A 17,790-nucleotide genomic window follows, 5' to 3' on the forward strand; every position below is an offset into this window, starting at 1 on the left:
GTCCTGGAGCCTCCAGAATCTTCACAAGCCCCTCACCAGAGTCTAGAGTCTTCATCCCAGTTCATTCCAAAGTCTGCTTCAGAATCCGCTTCCGTACCAGTCAAGGAGTTTGTTCCTGAAGACCCAGTCCCTGCAGCCACCAAGGGCGCCAAAGAATCCATTCCAGAGTCTGTTGCTGTGTCCCCAGAGGACCGTTTAGAAGCCACAGGAGGTGTTCCTGAGACTGTCTTTGAGCCAGTTCCAAATCTGGAGAGTAGTTTAGCAGCCCCAGAGGGCCATCAAGAGCCAGTTCCCTGGTCAGTCTTCATAGTGCCAGAGAGCAGTTCGTCATCCCCCAGCAGGAGTCAAGAGTCGGTTCCTGAGCCTATTCCTGCAGCCCAGGAGGGCATTTCAACAAGTCCCAAGGGCTGTCCAGTGTCAGTATTTGAACTTGGTCCAGAGGCTCCTAAGAGCATCCCTATTATATCCCCAGAGGCCACTCCAGACTCTCCCCCCGCTGCAGAAGCAGTTCTTGTCAGTCTTGTCGCATCCTTGGAGGCCAACCCTGAAAGTCTTGTCAGTCATGTAAAGCCCACAGAAGATGACATTATCTCTCATGCTGTACCTTCGAAAACTGTCCATGTTCTATCCAAGGAGACCCTTCCAGAGAGCCCTCAACTTGTCTTTGATGCCACCTCCGAATCCCTGGTTAGTCATGTCTTGCCTACGAAGAATATCCTGGAGTTTGGCCGTAATACCCAGTCCAGAAGGAGACCTTCACCTGTGAAATGTGCTGGTAGTGGTGCCACTAACTATGCCCCCACCCTTAACCCACCCTCTGTCGGTCACGGTCTGCAAAGTTTTCCTAAGATGGCACCACCCTGGTCGGCATTAAACCATTCCCCTGGAACATTTTCCGCCCTTCCCATCCCACCCCCTGTGTTTCCTGACAGGCCTGGACATCCATGGGTCCCTTCCCACCCACCCCCCAAGTACGTACCATTTTGGCTCCCTACCAACCCTGTGACCCATTTAACTCCACCCCGGATGGACGCCAGGAGGCGTCCTTTGGAGGGGGGGTACTTTCAGGATCCTACCCTGACAGTCTTGTCTGTCCTATCTTTGTTTAATGTGTCTCTGTTCATTTTGTGCCTGAGCACATGGTTGTGTCTTGGTTTATGTTGGCCGTGTGTTCCCCTTGTACTGCCTCCTCGTTTCTAATCATCACACCCCCTTGTTTAGTCCTTTTGTTTGTCTAATTGTTCACCTGATCCTTGTGTGCTCTGCTCCCTTTATATTGTGATCATTTCCCTCTGGTCTTTGCTGGTTCGTTTTGTGTGTGCCTTGTGTACATTCTCTTGCTTATACATTTAGTCTTGTGAGAACTCTTTAATCAGTGTATTGCAACTTATTTGGTTCCCTCTTGTTTTCTAGTTTTCACTTGTTCCCATGTGTAGTCTAGTTCTAGTCTTTGTAGTTTAGTTTCTTTGTTATAGAACCTTTTGGGGTTTTTCCCATCTTTTTATTTTCTTTCTAGTTTTCAGCAAGGTTGCTGTTTTCTTTATTTTGGTTTGTAGTTCTAGTTAGTTATTCCTAGCTTTTTCCAATTGTTATCCTTTTGTTTTCAGTTAATTCCAGTTATTTCTAGTATTACTTTGTTTTTTCCCTTTTTTCAGTTTTCTTTTCTCTCTAGGCATTGGTTTGCAAGTTTACTTTTATGTCAAATTCTTGTCTCCCCTGTTTTGTCTTTTGTGTCTGTGTTGGTTCCTGCCCTGCTTCCTGAATCCTCCCTGGTCGCTGGTTCTTCTGACCTGACAGACATTGTGGTTCCTTCAACTGGGTCAGGCCCTTCCTACTGGAGTAGCTACCAGGTCTCCTTTTGCCACAGAGTCTGGGGCCATGTCCTTCTGACCAGCCTGTTCCCCTGTTGTGTGCCCTGCCCTATTGTGGACTGTCTTACTACATCAGCTGTGTTTCACGCTTGTTAATAAACTGTTCCCCCCTGATAATTCTGCATCTGGGTCCTCCCTTGCCAAATCCTGACAGCCGTGTGCGCTAAGCTGCTGTCGAAACACAACACAGGAACCGCTGGCCCAATCAGAACTCGTTACGTATTTACGTATCATTACATAGGGACTTTATTGAACAAGGAAGTCATCAGCCCGTTTTTATGACAGTGAAAAAAAGCGGTATACAGATACGCGAAACATGAACACATTTTATATTGCACACTGTAAACACAATCAAAGCTTCAAAAAAGAACGAAAAACAGGACCTTTAATATAAAATCTTAAATCTGTAGCATAATTTCTAGAACAGTTTTGCTTCATCTGCTGTCTCATTCAACAGCAGCAGGACTTGATTGTCACAGTGTCTGGTCTGTGTTTCCCTGGGTGTCCACTAGTGGTTTCACTTCCCCATAGTCACCCCACTGCAGCCACTACATTTCCCACCAGCCTTTGTCTGATTCATCACGGTTAATTGCACACCTGTTAATTGCACTCAGTTGTCCCCACTTTCATCATTTTTATCTGTCCATATATACCCGGTTGTTTCTATCTGTTTCATGGAGTCCTTGTTTTATGTGTTGTAAAGGACTGTGATAACAAACAATGGACAGTGAATGCTATTGGTGGGCTTTTTAATTGACAGTTGAAACTACGAATCAGCTTTAGCGTCATCTGAAAGTAGTTCCGCCAAAGGATATAGAAGTGTGTTGCATCAGAAAGTTTAGTGCGGAGCTAATGAGTGTTCTCCAAAGTTTATTTCAAGTGTGTGCGTGCAGCTAGAAGTAAGTTCAAATGTTCTTATCTTTGTTATTAATACATTTGTGTATTGTTGCGGTTTAAGATAATCACAGACTTATCAGTATCACAATACTGTATGCGTGCGTACAAAGATTCAGCAATTGCCATTCCTTTGTGTGAATTAATGTGATTATGATAGTTTATGACAGCTGTTTATATGCTTATCAGACCCGTTATGTGGATTATATGCTTACTTGCATGTGTACCTATAAATGCCTCAAGATTAACGTTCTAAAATTGCACCGTCATTTGTTTACATAAGACCGCCGGAATGGCGCTAATAATGTTACGGCCGCGGGTTCGAGTCCCGCTCAGAGCAGTCTGTACATAATGTTGATTTATTGTAATTATACATTGAATATAGTTAATCCTATTTAATGCCTTTTGTAACTATATAATATTGTTGTAAATGTTTATTGTTGTTATACTTATTATTGTGTACCTTTTATTTACCATTATTGTGTGTATACTTTCAGAACCACACATACCCACATATCTACAGTGGAGAATAAAAATGAAAGAAGAAACATCAGAGTCATTGCATTTTAACCGGATGTGCCATAGTGATTGCAAACCTTTACTAACCAGCCCCAAATAAATACCTCAAAACAGTCACCCTGCTTTCTCGTGTTCCCTAGTGGTTTTCGCGGTTCTTGTTTTTGGACTGCTTTTGTTAATATTGACCTCTTGCCTGTCTGGACTACGATTTTTGGATTCTCCCTAATAAACACTGCAATTGGATCTTTCTGTTTGTGTGTACGTTCGTGACAGAAGGACTCCATCATGCCCAGATCCAGCAGTGTGGGATTTCGTATCCGTTCCCCAGCCAGCATGGAGGAGCCAAGGGGGAAGTTCTTGAACCTTATCACCCTCCGTCAAAAGGGGAGTTAGGTGGGTGGTTTAGCACAGATATTTTGGACGATGGCAGTAGGGATGGATGTAATGATGAGGCACTGAAGGACCTATTTAACGCCTGCCTGGATGACCCTGTGCCTGAGTGGGAGATGAAGGGGATAGAGATCCTGGACTTTTGGGGGTTCACCATGTACCTACACCATCGTCCTCAATGGGATTCCCCAGACACACCTGTCTTTCTAGACACGTTGGCCAACTCTAGGCCTGTATCTCCAGACAAGACAGCCGCCAGCCCAGCGCCACAGCACAAGATGGCCACCGGCTCCGCACCACAGCACAAGATGGCCACCAGCCCAGCGCCACGGCACAAGATGGCCGCCAGCCCAGCACCACAGCACAAGATGGCATATTATCCCATCCCATATTAAAAATGTTCTACATTTATTTAAAACCTTTATCTCATAACACCATTTATTGCAGTTGTAATTGTGCAATGTAAATTATATGAATAAAAATTTTATAGGGCCTAAGTGTAAATTGAATCTATTTATCAGCTGTAAGAATTGACATGAAATATGATGCATAAATTTAACAAGGTTTAAAAAAATGGACTTTAGAAGGTAAATAACATCCTGAGGTCAATATAAAAAATATGCAGATAAATGTAAAAGCTAATAAAACACATATAAAATATTGCTTCAGAATAAATTTTACACCAGCAGAAATGTCTGTGATGCAGTGCTTTTGTTGGGCTATTTTTATGGGTCTTTTTTGCTGTAATACATACCCTAAAAGCAGACGTATGTTGATTATTCTTCTTTGTCACACACTGTGCAGATGCTCTGTATGATTATCTGATCTTCTTGCAAGAATAAACATCGTTTTTTTCTTCTTCTACAATGTCTGTGTTATTGCCTCATAAGAGTTGGAAAGATTTGAAATAATTTTGATTTGTTTTTGTTTAGGTGTTGGTTTTTGTTAGTTTTAATAGCATTATCTGGCAACACAGAATCACACTTAAACTGTATCAAAAAGACCCGAATTACAGATTTTTTCAATCGCTTAAGCACAATTTTGAAAACAGGGCCCGGTCTTTCAAACCCCTTCACACAATTAGCACAACACTACACAAAAGTAGCACAACACCTAAGATCTTTTGCAAAATGAAACACTTTTGTCAAAACTATACAATGTCTTATAAAAACCTTATTTTGTTGTCATAACATAAACACAACCATCATATGGTCTGACTCTGTTTGAATCAGTTAAACACTCCTGTGCTCAAACTAAAAATTGTGCAGACTGATGAAAATATTAATTTATTTTCATGTACTCAAGTCAGTCAATACTGAACATTTCAACAAAACATTCATAAAACATTTTCCAGTTTTCATATATTACAGTATTACTGAACGTACCATTGTACTCTAAGCCTACAGTAATACTGTAACATATTACATATTCAGTTCAGTACCGAAAAAAAAAAAAAAAAAAAAACTAAACATCTCTCCGCCTAGTTGGATCTGGCCACAGGGCCTCGTCAACATCATAGGCTATATTTTAATTTGCAAGGCAATGTGGGAAGAATTTTTTCGGGTGACGAATCCACCCTTGTATGGAGGCTGGTTCAATTTGATCACATGCTTCCTCCATAGCTTGAATGAGGGGCATCTGGACATAGGGCCGGAGATCCTAAACCTTCCACCGCCATGTTGAGAAGAACTCCTCGATGGGGTTCAGGAAGGGGGAGTATGGCGGTAGGTATTGAACTGTAAATTGTGGGTGTTGTTGAAACCAGCTTTGGACCAGAGCAGAATGATGGAAAGCTACATTGTGCCAGACGACAATGTATTGTATCTGGTCCCTTTGGTTTGCTGCTGTGATGATATTGTGTAATCTGTCTAAAAATGTAAGAATGGGTTCAGTGTTGTAAGGACCCAAGTTGGCATGGCGGTGGAGGACCCCATTCTGTGTAATGGCAGCACAAAGGGTAATGTTACCCCCACGTTTCTCTGGTACATTGACAATAAACCTGTGGCCATTGATGTTTCTTCCCCTTCTTCGTACTGTTTTCAGTTTAAATCCAGCCTCAACACTGTAAATAAACTCATGCGGGACTTCCTCCACATCCATTTGCAAAACTCTCTGAAATACTGCAAAATATTACATTGTGTAGATCAGTATAGGTCTGCTATACAGTAAAATTACATGTACAGTAAAAAGTTTATGTGTGCAATACACAATACTACAGTCAGTGAACAAAACGTACCACCACATATTCATGCTGCAGGACTTTCACCCTGTCTGAATTTCTTTCAAATGGCACTTTATACAGTTGTTTCATCAGAACTTAATGTTTTTTAAGGATACGGGCTATTGTTGACAGAGAAACCTGTTGGACACTATTGAAAATTAGGTGATCATTGACAATATGGGCTTGAATTTCTCGAAGTCTGATTGCATTATTTGCCAAAACAAGGTTTATGATCTCTCTCTCTTGTTCCTGTGTGAATATGTGGCCCCTCCCTCCTTGGTGTTCATGACGTTCAATCCTATGTTGGCCAAACAAAATACACAGCTTACTGTAAAATTATACATACAGGAATATATACAGTACCAAAATATAGAGTACATATACAGTACTGTTGATATAGTACATGCAGTAATCAATGGATTTTCTGTTGACTGAAGAGAAGTTTCACACCTGTGCTCTTGATGAAATGTCCGAACTATTGATGCCACCGTATACCTGCTTAGATTAGGCTGTACTCTCAATCCAGCCTCCCTCAGTGTTGGTCCGTGCTTTATTACATGGTCCACAATTGTAGCACGAATTTCGTTACACAGATTTGGTTGTCTTCTTCTTTGTGCATGTCCTACCCCTCCTCCAGGTCTTCCTCTCCCTCTTCCTCTTCCTCTCCCTCTTCCTTGGCCTCTTCCTCCACCTGGTACTCTCTGGATTCCCCCTCTCATCCGCACTCTCCCTCTTCCTCTGACACCATACATTTTTGTTGAAGACAGGTGAACTTACCTGTTGCCTTTTTATAGTGCTTTAACCTGATTGGTGTGTATACAATTAAGCACCAGTGTGTGTGCACACCTGGTGCCTGTGTTTAACCAATCAGTTCATGGGTGTGCTCATTTGAAAGCCTTTGCTTTGAAATTGCAAGGAAATTACATCATGATAAATTTCTGTGTCAAATGCATACAAGTGTGTTTAGTGTTTTGCAAATCACTGTGTGTAATGTTTTGCAAAAAGTGTGAAGCTGACAATGTGCTTACAGTTGTGCAAATCTAGGCCGGTGTTTTGCTCCTTCAGTGTAAGGTTTTGCTAATTGTGGGAAAGTTCTAATTTTAGTGTGTAAGCAATTGAAAAAAACTGTAAATAACCATGATATTATCTGTCAGAAGCACTATCAATGCTTTCAAAAACAGTAGGGGAGCGCGGGGCACAAAGTAACGCAGAGTTATAAGTTGTAACACACGTGGTTTGAATATTTCCACACATGTTGTCATAACAAAATGTAAAGTATTTTTTAGTTACAATATGAAGTGAAGTGAAAGTGGCATACAGCCAAATATGTTGATATAAACATTATGAAGATAAAAAATAAGAAAAAAGAAAGAAGAAGAAAAAATAATGTGCACCAAAATTCAAATATATTTTTTGAAGATGAACATTTATTTTAACATAGTAAAATTAAAATTCTGGCTTTAGTACATTTTTCATCTCAGTTTTTTATATTCATTGAGACAAATCTGCTATTATTTTAATTTTATTTTTTTTAATGCTTTGATAACTAGCAGAAGACAGTAACCAGTTTTAAATTCCACTTGCACATATGGGGCATGTTGTAACATTGCGTTACAATGTGCTATTCTGTGACATTGGCAATGTACTATACACTATTTACTTTAATAAATTTTAAGGAGTAACAATGAGAAACATGTGAATGAAGACTGACAGTCAATGTTTAGTCAGTGCAATGTTTAGAAATTATTATTTGCTCATTTATGTGGGCCGTCACAAGCATGGTTGCAATGTGTTCATTGTCAAAATCTAAAATCACATTATTTTTTTAATTCTTAAAAAATGCCATTATTTATTTATTTTTTAAATGTTTTATTTTATTAACAAAAAAAATATTTTAGTTTGTCATGTATATATTGTTACCATTTGATCAGACATTTTAACCTTGTTGCATGTTGTCACATTTCACTTCCTTTTGAGGGTAGATAAAGAAATGTGTATACACTGTAATTATGAAACAAAGCAACATATTTATACTAGACAGGTGTAAAATTAATGTGGATTATATATGTATGTGTGTGTGTGTGTGTGTACACAAACAGAAAGTCAAAAAGTGTTACTTTGTGCCCTGCTCTCCCCTGGCATTTAACACTAGTGCACACACTTGTAGAACAAGTAGAGTAGGTTACATAATGAAATGAAATATTAATTCTATAACATTCATAAGAGCACTAGAGAAAGTTATCAGATATAGCAATGGTTATTAATAAACACTATTACAGTAATATGCATTGTGGCATGAATAACAAACAACCAGGGGCGTAGCAGCCATTTTAAAAGTGGGGGGGGGCAGCTGTATGGTGATTTGACCCAAAGCTGATGTTCATAATAAATTCTAAATAGAATACCAATTGGCATTTTACTTTTTCAAATTTGGGAACATGACATGATAGCTTACAGGAACCTATTTTTGTTAAATCATACTCGAAATTTAAAAATACCGCAGGACTTTGAGACCAATGGGAGACCATCTATAATTTATTTTCTTTTTTTTTTTTATGAAATAAAGATATTTTATGATATTTACAATATTTCAGTTGCACTTCATTTGAACAATAACTTTTTTTTTTAACAGTTGGACAAAAACAGGTGTTAAATGAGTATACAGATTACATCTACAGTAATTTTATAAAACATACATTTTATGAAAAATATGAGACAGAAACAACCAAAAAAATCCAAAACAACAAACCAGAGCTGCGGTCCGTAACTTTGTTTGTGTTCAAAATGTAGAAAAATGTATATAATAAGCGAGTACAACATGAATCTATTTTCCAAACCGTGTTTTTGGCTTGTCCTGAATCACCTATAATAAGTGTTTATATTCTGACTATTTTAGATTGCTTCGGGGATACCGCGACGGAGTAACCCAAATCTCACCTGTACACATTCTGGAGAGGTTGAGCAACTGACCCCTCTCTCTGCCAGTGACGTCACAGCCTGCCTTTCCTGCAGACTAGTTAGGACATAAAGTAACAGTTATGAATTAAAAGAATAAAATTTGATAAAGTATTTTAAGATATTCGTTGCAAAACAAATATGATTTATTTTGAAATTATAATTTTACTCCGCGAGCAGCACGTAGACAAACAAAAGACAGCGGAAACCAATAATATTGTTACGTCTTATTTAGCAGACGCTTTTATCCAAAGTGACAATTAGGAGAGCATTTAACACACTGAATCCGGCGCGACGTGACGAGGTCCATACGGGTTCAATAGGTTAAATCATAACATGAAAACTTTATCGCGCGATTCGTGTCATCGCGACATACTGTAACATACTTACAGTGTGTGTTTGAAAAAAGGATGTAATCGTCCTTTACTTTTTTCTGGGGTGCATTTTATCCCAGACGGCCTAATAGCAAAGTGAACAAACGAACGAACGAAAATTCAGAAGAGCAACAAGAGATTTGAAGCTCATAGCAGACGCGCCCAGGAGATGATTCGCTCTGTGATTGGCTGAATGTTACTTCACTCAAATCTAAGTAACAAATCAGAGAACACTACAGGAAATATTCACGCTGGATCCTAAAAAAAAAAAAAAAAAAAAAAAAAAAAAAAAAAAAAAAAAAAAAATTAGCAGGGGTCAGAATCACCTGTTTCTAAAAGTGCGGGGGACGTGTCCCCCCCGTCCCCCCCGGTTGCTACGCCCCTGCAAACAACTAATGTAATCATCCACTCCTAACTATGGAGCCATGCTTTCAGGTAGCCTACATTCATAATCCTGTGAAATTTGGGGGACTTTTAATGTTGTTAATGATTTCACCACCAACAACAGATCTCTCTGAGTTTCTATGTTCCATTATGAACATTAAATGGTTTTAACATGAATTAAACCAAAAATCATGGTTCTTGCAGCCACGGGAATCGCAAATTAACAATGGTTTTGTTACTTCAAATAATAATTTACAAAGAAGTATTAAGGTGATATTTTTTGTGGTTTAAAAACAGATCTAGCCAACAATAGAGTGAAAACACTAATTGTACTAGCGGTGAATGCTTACAGTGTTGCCCTTACGAAAAATAAGTTTATTCAAAAGAGCTATTAGTATATTTCATTAAAATAAAAAATTGGAAAGTATGCTTTTAGTTTACTTTTTATGTACTTCTCAGAAATTGATTTTATGTGTTCCTCAGAAATATACTTAAATTGACATTTAAGTATACTTTACTTATAGGAAACGTCTAAATATATTTAAGCTATACTTGTGCTCCTAGAATATGTGTTTTAAATGTTATATGGTAGAGGGTACTAGTACACATCTTCTGAACAGAATAAAAAAAAAACACACACAAAAGTGGAGAAGAAAACGAAACAACAGATACTAAGACGTAATCTAACACGATCCTCTGACATGAAACAGCATCAAAACTGTAACATTATGGAATAAAATGTAGACCTATGAAGAGGTAATAATTTCAGTCAAGCTTTGGGGTGTTCATCGACTCTATCTATGTTCTGATTATCATCAAATTATGTTATGTTCTAAGTCATTTTTATGAAACTTACCCATATTAAAGTGTTTAAAAAAGAGATTGCATGAAGCTAGAACAAAATGTTTTTATTTACAAGCAGATACCCTTTTCTTTCTTTGGATGTTTTGTTTGTTCAGATATTCATATAACAAAATATATACAAATTCAAACCTAATTAGGGACATAGAAGTATACTTAAAGTATGATGTAAAGTTTTTATGTTTTGTTTTTAGTATACTTGCAGTATAAAACTACTAAACTAGTATTTTACTGAGACTATACTTCAAAGTGTACAAAGTATTTAATTAATAAACTATCAGTATACCTTTTAGTATAATTAAAGTACAATCTAAAAACATAGAGGTTAACTAGTTGTGTACTCAAAATTAGCTACTGTTATACATAAAGTATATTTAAAAGTGGGCCAATTTAGGCCCAAGGAGTATTGAAACAGTACACTTATACAAGTATACTACTAGAACACTGATATTTGTATACTTGCTACATAAAGTATACTTATTAAAATAAACTTGATGTATGCAACTTTTTAGAAAGGTTTTTTTTTTTTTTACTCTGCAAGTGTAAAAAAAAAAAAGTGTTTAAAGTGTTAATTTAACTCGATCAAGGGTGGACCTGTATATAATCCAGAAAAAAAAGTGTTAACTTTCTCACTGTGAGTGTTAATATAACACTATCAAATTTTCTGTTATAGATACCCTAAAAGGAGATGGATGGTGAGTATGCATTATGATTGGATGAGATAGAAACATCCTGGGTTGATTGGGATATAAATACTGAGTCAAAGTGTTCCTCTTTGTCACACACTGTGCAGATGCTCTGTATATCTGTCTGAATTTCTTGCAAGAATAAACCCCGTTTTTTTTTTCTTATTCTACAATACTCTCAGAGTTATTGCCTCACAATAAGAGTTGGAAACATTTTACCATTACAAGGGTGAGTAAATCTTCAGCAAATTTTATTTATTTTTTATGTATTTATTTGTGGGGGGTGGTAAGAAAATTAATTCAAGGACATTTTCTTTCCCACTTTATATTGTGTCCCTAATGCCTGTGTACTTACATAGTAACTAAATGTATACATAGTATGTAATGACAGTGTAAGTACACAATGGTACATAGTATCTACAGCTGTAATATTTATGTAACTACACACATGTAACAACCTTCAGGATGGTATGTGTAATTACAAATGTGTAAAAGAACATTGATAACAAGACTTTTCACTTCAATAAGTACTCGTGTACAACAATATGTACAAGAGTAATTGGAACCATTTGATCCAGTGGTTAAGAGATGGGTATGTTAAGGGCAGAAAATGGAATTCAGGGGGAGGAGATGGGTAGGTTTAGGGGAGTAATGTGATCCAGGGGGTGGAGATGGGTACAGTTGGTTTAATGGAGGAAATGGGATCCAGGGGGTGGAGATGGGTAGGTTTAGGGGAGGAAATGGGATCCAGGGGGTGGAGATGGGTAGGTTTAGGGGAGGAAATGGGATCCAGGGGGAGGAGATGGGTAGGTTTAGTGAAGGAAATGGGATCCAGGGGGTGGAGATTTGCGATCATGTGTTTATTAATATTGTGATTAAGCAAAACTAGCATGGCTATTGTTATGTTAAAATACAATGACCTTGTTCAAGACTGAATGAGTTTTATGATAGTTTGTGGTTATTTCATACCATGTTTTCCTTCAAAGCCAACATCTTCACTCACAGGTGAGTCATAATTTATATAAAAATATATTCAATTAACACAACTGTTTATTTTATTTATATAATATGTTTTGAATTTTACCTTTTTTGTAGGAAATACAGTGATTGATGTGGATAATGGAAAAGGCCAGGATATATTTGAAATAAATGAAGGTTTGTGGAAACATTAATATCTTAAATCTGTAGCATAATTTCTATAACAGTTTTGCATTAACTGCTGTCTCATTCAACAGCGGCAGGACTTGACCTGGTGGAAGGAGACATTCTGATAAATGAGGTCAGTGTTTTCTATGAACAAATTCTTATGCCACTTTCCACAAACAGGATACAAAGTAGGGCCTTAATCTCTGGGCCTAAAAAAAAATTATGCAATATTTTCTTAAGGACACTCTAAAAGTTCAGAAAATGTCAACATTAACTTCAGGAGGTCAAACTAATGTGTGAATACAGTTATATACACTCAACATCATAAAAATCTAAATAATATTTTTTTATTTATATAAAATAAATCCTTGTTTGTATTTAACAGGGAGAATACAGAAACACTATTCGGGATGAAAAGTATCGCTGGCCAACCACTGTGCCATATGTCCTAGACTGCAGCCTTGGTCAGTGAATATAATAACTGATTCAGTTCTGTTGAATTTATGCTTTGACCTGTATATGATAATATAATTCTAACTTAATATTTGCTCCAAATTATGCACTCACTATACTCTCTTAGTTTTCTTTTCTGTCTTAAAAAAAAAAAAAAAAATATATATATATATATATATATATATATATATATATATATATATATATATATATATATATATATATATATATATATAGAGACATCAACGCTAAAGGTGTGGTACTGAGAGCATTTGAGCAATACAGACTCAAGACCTGTATTGACTTTAAACCCTGGGATGGAGAGCCAAACTACATTTTTGTATTTAAAGGCAAAGGGTAAGAAAAATTCAAAACACTACACACATTTAAACTCATCTTCACACATTGTGCAATAAATCAAAACTCTATTTTTTTATTTATTATGTTACTTTTAAAATCCCCATGAAACCAAACCTTTTTTTAGAGTATGACTATGTTATCGGTAAGTTATAGTGTGCTCCAGAACAATGACAAAATTCGCATAAAAAAAAACAAAAAAAGCAAAAAAAAAAGCATGAAAGAGACGTAAATAGTCGTAATTCTTGGAACAGATAGCAATATTCTTATTTTTGGCAGCCTGGCAACTCTGTGCACGCACTATCAGGGGCGGGTCTACGTGGTGGCCAGGGGGGGCACCACCCCCCCAGGAATTCGATTGGCCACCCCAGGTGCCCCCCCTATAAGATGTCTTGTGATTGGTTCATTTTATGGCCAATCATTTTATAGACTCAAGCGATTCAAAGAAGTGCAGCCGCAGCGTCGGTCGTCAGAGAAACAACCGCTTGTCGCGGACTTGGACTTTTACTTTATCAAGTGTGGGAAGTCGAGACACCAGTGATGAGAAGTTCTGATCATTTTACCGACTCGAACTTTTGAGTCGCGTTCAGCAAAATGAACGAATCTTTTTCCGATTAATTTCGTTCATTTTACCAAAATGTAGTTACGGGTTACTTCCCCAACACATCTAGTACTTACGCAAACGTTGATCACACTACAAACAATACAAAAATAAAATGCTATAAAGATACAGAAAAGATTAATGAATTCTTTACCTGGGTCTTCAGTCTGTGACTAACTCACCTCTTGTCTGACAAGTCTTCGGGTTCAAATCATTCCTTAATCACATGACAGCCACATACGCTATTTCTGACATTTCTGTCACTGTGTTTTTGTAACTGTTTCTTGAGGATCTGTGGTGTGTTATTATTGTATAAATAAATAAAACCTTGTTATAAATAAAATATTGAATAATTTGTCTTTTTGACTGTCTATCAGTAAATAAATACTAGGCTATATAATAATCCAAGTATTTATAGCCTAGTTAAATTTTTTATCCAATTCTGAGTTTGCTGGTATAATAATTGCTTAAATTGGTCTTATATATGTATAAGATGCTTGCTAAAAAAGGACATAATGACATAAATTAAAAGCAAATAACATTTTGAATCCTAAACAAGTAACACTACAGTTCTATAGTCTAATCTGAAGGGTGAACTCAAAAGACATAAATCATACAACAAGGTAATTTTTGGAGATTACAATCCACTGTAAAAAAAAAAAAAAAAAAAAACCTTCAAAGTGATGTCGCCGTCATAGAGACGACTCGTTCTTCCCTAGTCACATTAAAGATTCGAATCGTTCAAGAACGACACATCACAAAACACCGAACAAAGAGCTGGTATGTAACCTTTATGTATGGTTTAATATGTTTGTAAGGTTTTCTCAGATCAATATTTTTACACCGTCAGGCTCTGCTCGCGTTGGTCGTGGTTGATTTCAATCGAATGTTCAGTCAAAGTTTAATAAAACACAATAAAAGTAAAATACGCTGCTGGCGCTTTCAAACAATAAACAGTCATGGTGATTTGCATATTTTGTATCAGTTTATTTTGTGACAGTGACCAAATAGCAAGATTGCACCGAATGACAATATGCACAGAATGTTCCATAATAATAATTGTATGGTGACACGTTACTTGTTAATGCATGAGAGTAAGTCAGTTAGATAGTCAGTTAAATTGTCAGGCCTAACTTAGTCATTTACACGTGAAATGACATGGATGCATTCTGTGCATTTCATTCACAATTAGAATTTTTTTTTTTTTTTTTTTTTTTTTTTTGAGATTGAGAATAACAGACAAACATAAGTGTTTCTTTTGAAGGCAAGAGAGCAGTGCCAAGCCATGAAGTAAAGATATAGGGAGTTTCTTTAAAAAAAAAAAAAAAAAAAAAAAAAAAATATATATATATATATATATATATATATATATATATATATATATATATATATTCTCAAATGTAACTTAATAGATATATACAGGGATGACAAAAAAACTAAATTAATAAAAAAAAAGTGGTTTATTACTGCATTTGTTTACAAGTAACTTTATTCCAGTAAAAAAAATTAAATCAATAAAATCAATAGGATTTACGTAATATACTGTAGTATTTAGCTTTTTTTTTTTTTTTTGGTCACTGGCGGCCACCCCATTCGGAGGTAGTGCCCCAGCATGGCCCCCCCACTGAAAATGCTCTAGACACGCCCCTGCGCACTATCTCTCTCTCTTCACTGTGGATAAATTCGCTTGCTTTCTGAAAACACTGGTGATCTTCCAGTTTAGTGATCTCCACTTGAATATTGAAAAGGAGTAGGAGGTTGCTTAGTTAGCTAGCTTGAAGCCAATGGGGCTGTCAATAAGAACAGGTCCAGTCTAGTCACTCTGATTTTAAGGTCTTTCTTTCCCTTCCAAATCAGGTATGGGTGTGTATTTAGGGGTGTATGTGTGTGAGCGTGTGGTTTCTACAAAAGGACAGAATTACAATGATTTAGTTAACAATAAACATAACATTGAATTAACAGGAAATAACGTAATTTAAACAATGCATAAGGCCATCTACTCATACTATAAATCTCAAATACATGTCTAAATAACATGCTTAAGCAGGAAAAACAACTAAATAAACATTTAGGACAAACTTAAGAAATACAGAATAATAGTTAAGTGTCAAACAAAAGCACTTACATGGTCAAATATACACACATACAGAGAAAAAAACAAAAACAAAGGAGAAAGAACTCAGTCCTCTGCACAGTGCATCCATGTGCACCAGAATGAAGGTGCTGTGGGCACAGGAGCAATTTACAGTGTCCTAATCAGAGATGTATAGTAACGAAGTAGAACTACTTCACTACTGTACTTAAGTACTAAAAGGCGGTATCTGTACTTTACTAGAGTATTATTTTTTCTCCTACTTCCACTTTTACTTCAGTACATATTTTCGCTGAGTTTAATACTTTTACTCCGATATTTTTTTTATGTGCTGCATCGTTACTCGTTACAATTATAAAAATGTTACGAATCATTCCATTACAAACCACTGCCAGAACTGTAGATGGCAGGTTTGATGAAGCTGGCACATCATTGAGCGAATCAAGCGAGACTGCGCGTGCTGACTGAACTGCTGTGAAGAGAGAGATGAACACCGAGCCGAGCCAGATAATGACTCGTTCACGAGTCAAGAACCGGTTGCATCGGTTCTCGGATAACCAGTAACGTTAGTTCTTTCTGACAGTTCGATTCAATAAACCAGTTGAAGAAAACAGTTCACCGATTCTTTTGCGCTCGACGCAATGGCGTCATTGGCGTTGACTGCACCTGGGCTTATAACATTAACACAGAATCAGTTCAGAATCAATCACCAAAAGAATCACTTCGGTTCAGACACTCTGTGTTTCTGTTTGCTTCACGCTAAATCACACATGCGAAGTATCATCAGCTCCTCGGTTCACGAATCGGACGCGTCTGACAGAAACGGTTCTTGACTCGTGAACGAGTCATTATCTGGCTCGGCTCGGTGTTCATCTTCAGTTCTCTCTTCACAGCAGTTCAGTCAGTGTACTGTTTGAGTCAATGAATTACTCCGGGATATTGGTTTGTTTTAACTCAGAGGGAGTGTCAGACACATTAAACAAGTTAACAGCTTAATTCATCTGTGGATTAATGCGTATTGGAGACGCGAACCGTTTAAAACGATTCAGTTCGATTTGGTGAACTGTTTCAAAAAGATCCGGTTACATCGAATGATTCGTTCGCGAACCGGATATCACAAACTGCTTTGTTTTTAACTGTCTTACAACAGACACGGAAGAGAAGACAATGCTGAATAAAGTCGTAGTTTTTGCTATTTTTGGACCAAAATGTATTTTCGATGCTTCAAAAAATTCTAAATGACCCTCTGATGTCTTATGGGTTTGAAACAACATGAGGGTAAGTTATTAATGACATAATTTTGCAAATTGGGCTAACTAACCCTAGTAATGGTTTTTTGTTTACAAGAAGTTACAGTCAAAGGAATTTTGTTTGTCCTTTAGGTTAATCATTTGAAATAGTAAAAACAATATGTTCAAATTTTGACTACTTTCTTTAATAGCTACATAACACAATACTTCTACTTTTACTTTCAGTACTTGAGTAGTAAATTTTAAAATAGACTACTTGCAATACTTAAGTACAAAAAATGTTGAATACTTTAGTACTTCTACTTAAGTGTGGTGCTTAAAGAGCACTTCAACTTCTACTCAAGTCACTTTTTTGATAGAGCACTTGTACTTTTACTCAAGTATGGGTCTCTAGTACTTTATACATCTCTGGTCCTAATTGGCTTGAGATCAGGTGGGTGGAGCTAGAAGTTAATAGTAAATTAACAAGCCAAGAGGGGTGTGGCACATGCTTGGCACCTTGAAGCTTAAAGACACACAGCTTTTCAACAAACAGTGAAACCATAGCTTTAATTCCTTTAGAAACTGATGGTACCAGATGATACTGATGGATGTTGAGAAAGCTGTAGCTCTTGAGCAATTAAGTTTTTTAATTACTGAAGGTCAGTGTACTGAAGGTCCTGAATGTCTGAGTGTGATCGCAACGTGATCTACAGTATGCTTGTGACAGAAATTAACGTCAAACTGCTTCTGGTTC

General features: G+C 36.9%; 1 protein-coding gene across 1 annotated transcript in view; it reads left to right on the plus strand.

The window, feature by feature from the left end:
• The first annotated feature begins 2,780 nt into the window (after positions 1–2,780).
• Positions 2,781–17,790, plus strand: part of LOC127983871 (meprin A subunit beta-like) — a 46,494-nt gene continuing 31,484 nt past the window's right edge. Inside the window, exons 1-6 of the mRNA XM_052586253.1 lie at positions 2,781–2,816; positions 12,142–12,160; positions 12,251–12,310; positions 12,391–12,434; positions 12,687–12,765; positions 12,994–13,111. Coding sequence (XP_052442213.1) covers positions 2,781–2,816; positions 12,142–12,160; positions 12,251–12,310; positions 12,391–12,434; positions 12,687–12,765; positions 12,994–13,111 — 356 coding nt within the window. The remainder of the gene's footprint in view (positions 2,817–12,141; positions 12,161–12,250; positions 12,311–12,390; positions 12,435–12,686; positions 12,766–12,993; positions 13,112–17,790) is intronic.

Source organism: Carassius gibelio, chromosome B20, assembly GCF_023724105.1.
Source record: "Carassius gibelio isolate Cgi1373 ecotype wild population from Czech Republic chromosome B20, carGib1.2-hapl.c, whole genome shotgun sequence".
NCBI classification, from domain to species: domain Eukaryota; kingdom Metazoa; phylum Chordata; class Actinopteri; order Cypriniformes; family Cyprinidae; genus Carassius; species Carassius gibelio.